Here is a 10,340-nt window from a genome sequence, read left to right on the forward strand (position 1 = left end):
TTTTCTCTGACCTGTAAGAAGTAAAACATGACTATATAAAAAAGATTTCGAAAAGGAGCACAGATATAGGCCTATGTTCAGAAATGTGTTCACAAATATCTAAATCGAGTCGGTTTCTTTAATACAGTCTCTTAATTATTAAAGAATGGCACAAAGTACAGTCATTGTGTATTTATATAGATAAAACTTAATTGTTGTCCTGAAACTAAATTGGTGTCTGTTGGTGACTATTAATAGTCATGTGCTCTACTGTCATATTTCAAAGGCGTTTCTTGTTTCCCGTATTTGTATCCCCTGTGACTCTAATTTTCTCCAGTTCCTCTCATGGGTTATCGGAAGTCATGGGATAGATTGAGATGAAACTCTATGAAGGTGACGCTTCAATTCCTGAAAGCTGTGCTATAACTCCACCATTTGGCCAAAAAAACAAGAAAGAAAAAAAAAGTGATTTCTATGGAGTTCTCCCTTCAGGAGCAAAGGATTTATGTGCTTCGGATAGGACCAGTCTTAGGATAGTTACTCAAAAAATGTGATTTAACACTCATTACTAGTTACTCCTTTCAAAAGTAATACTATTAAGTTACTTATTACTTCCTGAAAACATTAATTAGTTACACTAGTTACATTACTTTTCTTTCACGCTCCACAGAAGTTGTAATTGCATATCTTCCTCACAATATACCTCTAAAATGTTACTAACAATATATTTCTGCCTCATTTCACCAAAATCCACACTAGATCGAAGTCGGAAGTTATTACAAATGCTCAATAGTGATTGATAGTAACGTTTAAGTAAAAGTACTGTATTATTCTTATTGTGTAGCTTGACGTTAATTGTAGTTATAATTTCTCTGTTACCCATCTACGATTATATTTCATAATGTGTTTTATCAAAAGAAATCATAAGTTCACAAGAAAATGTTTCAGTTTCTAAAAAGATTTTTAATCCTAGTAATACAATTTATATCAGGATCAGAGGGATGTGGGGCAAGCCATGTAATGCCAGAGTAAAGTAATGCCACAACTTACAGATAATCTTTTCTCCTGACAAAATAATGCCAATTCCAATTTGCCTGCTTCACTGGTGACTTCATGTGCCTGTGCAAGCCATGCAAATTATGAATATAAATCTAGGAATTATTAGATTGTTGGACTTCAAATCAGTAGGTGTCTGGGCATCAAAAGTAACTAAATAATAATATTATTACTGAAATCTTATTGGTAATTAGTTACACTACTAGTTATGCAAAAAGTAATATTACTGTACCCAATTACTATTAACTAGTTACTGCCCAACACTGGATAGGACATTTATTGCCCATTTAAACTAATAAAGACAGGAATCAATATGTGACCCTGGACCACAAAACCAGTCTTAAGTTGCTGGGTATATTTGTAACAATGGCCAAAACTACATTGTATGGGTCAAAATGATAGATTGTTCTTTTATGCCAAAAATCATTAGGACATTAAGTAAAGATCATGTTCCATGAAGATATGTTGTAAATGTCCTCCTGTAAATATATCAAAACTTATTTTTTGTTTAGGAATATGCATTGCTAAGAACTTCATTTGTACAACTTTAAAGGCGATTTCCTGAATATTTTTATTTTTTGCACTCTCAGATTCCAAATGTTCAAATAGTTGTATCTCGGCCAAATATTGTCCTATCATAACAAACCATACATCAATATGCTTATTTATTCAGCTTTCAGAGTATGTATAAATCTAAATTTTGAAAAAATGACCCTTGTGACTGGTTTTGTGGTCTAGGGTCACATATTTGAATGGGATCAATATATCTGGATAGATAAGAGGTTCGTCATTTTCATCCTTACAGCACGGAGTAGACACGTGGTAAATCTGTAGTTGTAGTAGAGGACCTTTACCATGGGTTGACGTAAGGTGAGACCATCATGTCAACTTGCTGGTTGATCCAGGGTGGCGACCAACGAAGACAGACAGCCTTATTAGCCTATTAGAATCCTCGACGTAAGAAACAGCCAATAGATTCTCGTCAAAAATAAAAAAGGGCGTTGTCAACAGTCACGTTTGACGCAAAGCAACTCGCATTCCGCTGTAGAGGTGTGAGGGTATGAAGCTAACGCAGGAGGATAAAGTAAGATTAATTTAACAATAGGAATACGAAAATCAATTTAGCTGTCATAAAATACCGGGTATGACATACTGTTGAGAACATTCGAGTTGTTTTCGTTGATTTAATCGCAATTTGCTCGCGGTCGCATGTCATTGAATGTTGACTAAGCTAACGTTACAGCAGTTGTTCGCAAATGTCAAACTGTTTATTTATCTTATAAATTTCTATGATAGCGTCTCATAACATTATGATAATACGAAAAAATAAGTGATTATGCTCTCGTGCATTTTAGTTGTCCATTAAAACCTGTCGTTAACTATTTTGCAAGATAATCGCTAGTGCATGTCAACTTGACATTGTCTCAGTCCTATCAATACATGGGAGCTATTTTTTTGTATAGTAAATCTTTGTTTTTAAGCTAATTCAAGGCGCGTTAAAGGGCACTTCAAAGTCAAATTTAGAAATCGTCGAGTCGTGGTTCTAGAAACAAAGATGATCCCCTCCGTCCAGCATTGGCCCGTGTGCAATATAGGGGCCAGAGCTGTCCGACTGCAAAGCTTTAGCACTTTTAAACAAAATGGTGCGATAAATAGCAAATCGTGGAGTTTGTCGTGGCTGGGTGAGCGCGTGGGCCTGCTGCTGTCATGGATCCAAAAAGCAGGAAGGGGAACGAACAAGCTGGCCTCCGACAAAAAGAAGGAGAGACTGTTGTCTATATTCGTCAACCATTGTAGTTTTGTGACGGGCCAGAGGCTGAGAAGGGCCCTTCAGATAGGAGAGCTGTACTCAAACCTGTACTCTGAGAGGAGCAGGTGGACACTCGTGGGCAACATATGGCGGCGCCTGCAGAGCATACACGCCCCCACTGGAAAACTCATAGCTGCACTGGCTGGGGTCTTCATGTGGGAAGATGAGAAGATTGGAGATGATGAGCTGAGAAGGTACTTCCCTCACCTCTGGACTGTTTATATGGTGCTATTTGTAATTTCGGAAATAAGACACCGCTATTATCTGATATTAAGCGTTTACTGTGAAACGGGCCTTAGCTGTGCAAGTCAGATAGTTATAGTGGAGCGCCTCTCTCTTCTGTTAACCAGTCAGAAACGCTCTCTAGCTGTCAATTACTTTTCACATTCAGTTGTTATGACGTCGGATTGGCTGTTAGAGGGCGTGGTTTTGATGAGAGGAGAGGCGCAATTTAGCCAAATGTTATTTGAATTTATTTTTAACACATTTGGTATCCATTTATATTCTTGTTTATGCATTTGTGTTTAATGCAACTTGTTTGAATTTGTGCTTTAGGTGTGCATGGGAGCTGCAGGCACTGGAGTCGGTAAGAAGCCAGAATGTGAACCCAAAGATAGCCGTGCATGCAGATCCAAGCTGGGAGGTGGTTGTGGAGAAGAAAAGCTTAAGAGTTTGGAGGAGACCCATCCAGGGTAGCCATCTTTTTGAATACAGAGGTACTTTTAAAATTATAATAGCATGTATTTATTGTGTCTTTCATTAGTAATAAATTTGGCTTTGTGAAAAGGGTATCTTTGCATGGCACATGCACTTTGAAGGACCCCTTCATATCAAATTTAACTGATCATCATAGTGACTGTTTGTCCAGTCCTGTTCAAACAATGGGTTTACATGACTGGTTCTCTCTTTACAGTGTTTGGTTCATATACAGACGTCACACCCCGGCAATTCTTCAATGTTCAGGTACTAAATAGAGTTAATATTAAACTCCAATTATTACAGCAAGACAAAGTAAAAGTACATCCGTTCAAGCTTCCGTAGCCTTGCATGCAGAGTTGCCAACTTTGGTTACCTGGCTGAGTGAGATTTTGATGATATGGTCTGAACCAGTCACAGGCACCTAAATGAGGTTGAGGATGCAACCTTTCATTTTTAGTTTCATCTTTATAATTAAGGTTAATTTTCTACAGGATGCACTGTTTTATTTTAAAGAAACTTTTCAACACTCAGTTGTGTGCTGTTTACCTTCCTAGTATATCTTGAGAAGCAAGCAAGACCATTTGAAATCACTAAATTATACATAATCAAGAAAAAACAAACAGTTTTAACAGGTCAGTGGTCAGATGTTCTGCAGGCACACATTTACTCTTCTGAACACATGAATAACATGTCACTGTCGTTATTTCTCCTGTAAATGTAGGGGACTCTTATAAGATTTCATTAGTTACTGTTCCTATACATGTACTTCCTTTATATAAATTTGATGTTCAGCAACAAATATTTGGTGAAAATCATAATATTTTAAATTATTTATTCTAAATGATTGCTTTCTTTATTCTCTTGCACTCCTATCTGGTATGCATACATCCACATCTTTGAAGTTTAACACGACCTGCATGTACTTGATCTTGTGACTATTTCACACAGTGGGAATATGCATGTGACTCACAATGTTTACAGAATAAAGAATAAAATGGTAAAATCTAAGTTATGCACTGGAGAAAGCATCATTCAAATGCATCTTGTTACTGGCTGTGTGGTGACCTGGGACAGCATCTGTGTTTCACGCCAAATGCGAGAGTTGGCAACCTAGTTACACGATTTGGGCTTAACTTGATGTATGCATGTGGCTGGCATCTGCTGTTGGTATTTGAATGTTATATTTAGACTCTACCAAATATTTCCCTTTACTCCAGTTGGACACAGAGTACAGAAAGAAGTGGGACGAGCTGGTTATCAAACTGGACGTGGTGGACAGGGACATCAACACAGGCACCGAGGTCATTCATTGGGCAACGCATTTTCCAGTAAGCTCTGAAACAAGTACTCTTCTGCATGCTGTCATAACAAGAAAATATCCTTGTGATTTTTGCAATGGGCAGTGAGTGGGCCCTAGTCGAATTAACAGAAGTGTAATCTAGTACTAGTTGACTGAAGATTTAAAAGCCTTTAAGCTTAATCTTCTTTCTTTCCTGTTTCATCAGTCTGCCATTTTGGAATAATTTGCATTGTTAAAGAATTCCTTGATTAAGAAGTTACAAAACTTCAAAATCCTAATAGGTTGACCTTAGATTTTTAAGCCAGTCGCTTTGCATGCTTAAATTAAGTAAACAGTATTTTACATAAGTATTTATATTTAGAAAAAATGTACATTCTTAACAGGTACTTATACATGTCTGTTAGTATGTACAGTGCTGTTTAATAGCCATTGATGTTATAATTTGTTGACCTTTCCTGTGCAGTATCCTATGTACTCCAGAGACTATGTCTACGTGCGCCGTTATCATGTTGACATGGAGAACAACTTAATGGTCTTAGTCTCCAGGTAACTGTTGTTGCCATTTTATAGGCGTTATTTAGTGACATTTTAAATTAGTGTTAATTGGTTGAAGTGTGTCCTTTATATTAAGTGTGCCTTTCTCCGATCAGAGCCGTCAGACACCCCATTGTGCCAGAAACCCAGGAGTTTGTCCGAGTTCATTCTTACCAGTCCAAGATGGTCATTCGCCCACACAGGTCATTTGACGAGGTGAGAATAGGGAATCTCCTGTGTGTCAGTCTGTCTGCGGTTGGTCTTAATTTGCAGTCTTAAGCTAGTTATCTTGTCTCAACAGAATGGCTTTGATTACCTGCTGACTTACAGTGATGATCCCCAGACGGTCTTCCCTCGCTATTGCGTCAGCTGGATGGTGTCTAGTGGTGAGCCCTCTGTCTTATGCACTCACATTTTGTTTTGTAATATGTGCCCCTATTTGGACTGTAAAAACATTCATTGAGAGTTTTTTTTTTAGTGGGTTGGATCCAGGGTCAAAAATGATCTGGCAGTGCTGATATGAGGGAATTGAGAGAATTTACAGGACATAAATGTGAAGGACGCATTAAATTGATCAAAAGTGACAGTGAAGATATTTATAATGTAACAAGTTTTTTTTATTCTGTTCTTTTGAACTTTCGATTTATCAAAGGGTCATGAAAAATGTGTCACGGTTTCCACAAAAATATGAAAAAACAACTGTTTTCAACATGATGATAATACAAAATGTTTCTTGAGCAGCAAATGAGCATATTATAATGATTTCTGATGGATCACGTGACTCTTGAGACTGGAGCAATGATGCTGAAAATTAACGTAATAAATTTCGAATAATAATAGAGAAGTTATTTTAAATTGTAATGATATTTCTATTTTTGTAGACAATGTAAACAGGTTCTTTAGACACAATATTTTCATAATTAGGATCTCTCCGAGTATGTGTGTTTCCAATTGGACAGTCATTATTGTTCAATGTAACTGTACTCATGTTAGTATCACAGTTGGGAATTTCACAGATGAATTGGCTGCCATCATGCGAGTTGTCCTTGAAATCTGCCCTTTCTGCAGCTGCTGTTTCTTGACACCTGTTCACTCAGATTTCACTTCCTCTCTGTCTCACAGGCATGCCAGACTTCCTGGAGAAGCTTCACACCGCTGCTCTCAGAGCTAAAAACATGGACGTCGGTGTCCACGACTACGTCAGCATTGTAAAACCTACCCAACCCACCCAAGAACGACTAGCTGACAACGCTCACACCGGAGGCCCGAATCAGATCTACGCCTGAGCGTCTGGCCACAGCGATTGATATACAGTGGTAAAATGACCCAGAACAGAGCATTTTTCACTTATGGGGTCATTAATTGAAGCCACAAAGAAATCCGAACCATCTATTCCCAAAATTCATCTATGCCATTGACAAGTCCTGTACTAGCTTGTCATTCTGAGCGCTCACATCCCTCATTTTGTTTGCTGTTAGTTTGCTTCCTCTTCCTGTTTTGGTACATCTGCTGAGATGAGCCAAAATAATGTAATTTATTAATTGTAGATTCTCCTGCCAAAGCAGTTTTTCACTCCACATTAACATCACAATCATCAGAATCGATCATGCTGTTGAGATGCTGAAAAACAACAGGAAAACATGCAAACGGCCCACAAGGTTCAACTACAGGAAGCCGTTTGTGCGCAAAGCCACTTTTCCACTTTGTGGTTCTTTTTTCCAGTTTATGCTGATGAACTGCTCTCAGCAGAACCAGATCGTCCTCATTTACCGTGTGAATGTTCACTGCCTGTAAAACCCAAACAGCCTTCACAGGATTACCAAAACTGTGTCTTATGCAAACCGCAGCATCCTCATGACCAGGCTTGGCTTTCTCTTGCGCTCTAGAGGGCAGTTTGAAGTGTAAAACATCATTTCTACTCAAGCAAATGAGGACACTGTGATTTGATGTTGTAATGAAAGTGGAAGGACGGTGCAAATGTAAGCATACAAACGCGCTGCAGGATGGATTTTGTGCCAGTGCAAAAAAATTGGGGATTGTTTTTTTTTTTTGTGATTGGGAATCCACTCTGATAGGATTGTCTGTGTTATACTGTACATGTTTATACTTCAAAAAAGTAAAAAAAAAAAATTAATTAATTGGTACAGTCAGACTTGGCTTGTTGATGCAGATTACACTTGTTTATATATAGTCTCTGCAGAGAAACATTTAAAATGAAAACGGATCTTTCAAATCCCAAGGTCAGATTTTATTTGGTGGATGTGTGCAAATGTATACACGTTTATGATATCCAGATGTCCTCTGTTTGAATAAGGTTAGCACTTGATAAGGGCATGACTTCATTAACTAATATACATGATTTGTAACTAAACAGGCATAATTTAAAAAAAATTGTTGCACTTCAAATGTGAATGGTCTCAAAGATGCACTGTTGAGTTAGTTGACTATGACATCTGTATAATCAACCATGTGAGTTTCTGTTTTGAATATCTGCTCTTTATTGAAGGTGTAAGTAAACATCAGAGTCCTATTTACTTTTGTTCCATATGAAATTAATTCCTCCTTTTTTGTCGCTCCATTTTGTTAAGGTTCATAAAAAGACGTGGCCTAAATGTATTTGTGTATGTTTATCACGTAGATAGCACTGCCCTGTTTACATCCCAGTACTCTTTTTGTTAAAAAAAAAGTGTTTTAAGGCTATAGCGATCATGGTTTTTTATGATTTTGTTTCATGTTTAAAATTATTGTTCACAGTGGTCAGTCAAGGGGTATTTAGAAAGTTCTTGTTATTAAGGAATATTCTAGGTTTATAGATGTTATGCTCAACTGACAACATTTGTGGCATGTTGTCGATGACCATAGATAGTTTTGATTTGGACCGGTTTCAGATAAAAAAAAAAAAGTTGCGGTCCTGGTTGAAATGACGTAGTCTGCTAACAGAGCATACCTACACTTTTTTTGCTCTTTAATGCATATAAATACAAATATCCCAGTGTCATTACCAAAAATAAGTGTTAATTTATTCCCAGTATATTTACATTACTTTCCACCCATTCTTAATATGGTTGTTGAGCACATTCAGTGTTTTCTGTCATTTCATTTAAACATCACATTGAAATCTCAGATATTCACTAATATACTAAAAAAGTGAATTTTCTTGGTGTTTGACAATACTCCGCTTATGATTTGAGTCAAAGCATCATGATTAAAACCCAACTGCGGTTTAATGCGCTTGATAGCATTTTCACTTTTTCTAATATCTAACCTAGAAGTGTTCTACTGTAATCTCAAGTGAAATAGTGTATGTATGAATGATTGAGACGCCAGAAGCATGAGAGTTTGTTTTTTGCTTTGTGAAAATGAACCACCTAATTCATTAATTGGTGACAGTAAAATTATATGAACTAATTTCTGAGTCTTGTTTCATTTCCATTAATGTAGGCATAGTATGAAGTCTGTGACCTTCAAAAACAGGTCAGTAAATCTGATGGTTTAAAAGCTTCTAATCATCATATGCAACCACTTCTGGGAACAGCAAAATAAATGTTTAAGTCCAATAAAATTTCATAGATTGCATTTATTTCATAGTCTAGATATGCATTATTAATGGTGTTTTCTAAATATTACCAGTATTATCATTGCTCATGTTGAAGGTTAGTGTTCTAAATAAGCTGCTAACCTAAATTATAGCAAAGCGTCGGTTCGAGCATTGTGCCAGCATGCAAACTCTGCTGAGGATCTCTTTTAAAAGTAAACGTACAAGTCAAGTTTTGTATGTTACTGCTGTTCTTGTTCAGTATGCACCTCACACCTAGACCACTGACTTGAGTATGTGTATACAGTGATGGAATACATAATGGTAGTCATGATTGTACTTCAATTACAGTGCATTTTCATTGGCTGGACTTGTATAGCATTTATTGATTGATAACATTCATAGTTAGAGATTCATTCATCCATTTTATGGTTATGCATCTTTTTTAAACTGCTCATTGAATCAGTTAATTGCTCAAAATCTTCATAAGGTGCTATAAATAATTCTAAAATGTTAGCTGGTCTCAGTGAAAAGGTTGAATCTCCAAAGATTCAATAAATAAAACACTTGTGCACAGGCAAACAGATTACACAATATTCAAGAGGAGTCTATTGCTTCGAAAATGACTGGAGCTGAGCAGTGCAACCTAACATGATCTCCAACGGTAAAACGGAGTGGTTCATCCATCTAGAGATTGACTGTAAGTGCCGCTCCGTAGTGAGCTCCACCCATCATCATGACCTCCCGACTGCATCTAAGATTGCATTTACTCAAGCAAGGCTTACATTACTAAAGTCTTTTTGTCTTATAGCCAGATATTTATGTTCCAGTAGTGAAAATGGTTGCTGATGTGCAGAATTTGTCTACACAGTTTCTTATGATGAATAAGAATGCAACTGGACTTGGATTTTCCATAACTTTAATGCCACTTGTGAAAATGATGAAAAAACCGATTACAAACTAACCCTGTGTGGATTGAGGACTACTCTGAATTTTGGGGGTTGGGTACATGTGTCTATGTTTATGGTGGTTACAGCTTTCTTCTTTCTTAAATCAATAGGGTATATGAGCAAACTGAAAGGACATGAAGAAAGAAATATGTGAAGCCATGGCATCAGCTTGGCTGAGGAAGTGCAGCTTGGCAATAGAACTAACACTATTTTGACAGCAGTGTCACTATTTTAATTTCTTGTTGCACTCATTTTTCTATCCGTAATGATCATGTCAGGCTCAACAAACAAAACAACACAATGTATTTTATTCTCTTTAAAATACTCTTGTATGCGACAAGAAATTTACACTTCATCAAACTGTTGCACAAAGTTTGATTCTTCAGATTGCAGATCCGAGAGGAAAAGAACAGTAAGAAGAAAAACCTGGTAGAAAGTGCACACAAGTCTCCAAGGTGCTTGGCACAACCATGGACA

At 37.1% G+C, this 10,340-nt stretch overlaps 1 protein-coding gene across 1 annotated transcript; it reads left to right on the forward strand.

The window, feature by feature from the left end:
* The first annotated feature begins 1,748 nt into the window (after nt 1-1,748).
* Nucleotides 1,749-8,933, forward strand: LOC306864471 (stAR-related lipid transfer protein 7, mitochondrial-like). Its single transcript, XM_079408497.1, has 8 exons — nt 1,749-3,039; nt 3,401-3,561; nt 3,759-3,808; nt 4,762-4,872; nt 5,308-5,390; nt 5,495-5,594; nt 5,680-5,764; nt 6,501-8,933. Exons 1-8 carry the CDS (start codon nt 2,591-2,593, stop codon nt 6,662-6,664), a joined length of 1,203 nt encoding a protein of 400 aa, XP_079264623.1. The 5' UTR covers nt 1,749-2,590; the 3' UTR covers nt 6,665-8,933.
* The last annotated feature ends 1,407 nt before the right edge of the window (nt 8,934-10,340 follow it).

The sequence above is a fragment of the Barbus barbus genome (genome assembly GCF_936440315.1).
Source record: "Barbus barbus genome assembly, chromosome: 45".
NCBI lineage: Eukaryota > Metazoa > Chordata > Actinopteri > Cypriniformes > Cyprinidae > Barbus > Barbus barbus.

Coding starts and splice junctions, on each gene's coding strand:
- LOC306864471 (XM_079408497.1), top strand. CDS start 2,591: ATGATCCCCTCCGTCCAGCATTGGCCCGTGTGCAATATAGGGGCCAGA. Junction 3,562..3,758: donor CCATCTTTTTGAATACAGAG/GTACTTTTAAAA, acceptor CTCTCTTTACAG/TGTTTGGTTCATATACAGAC. Junction 5,765..6,500: donor CAGCTGGATGGTGTCTAGTG/GTGAGCCCTCTG, acceptor TCTGTCTCACAG/GCATGCCAGACTTCCTGGAG.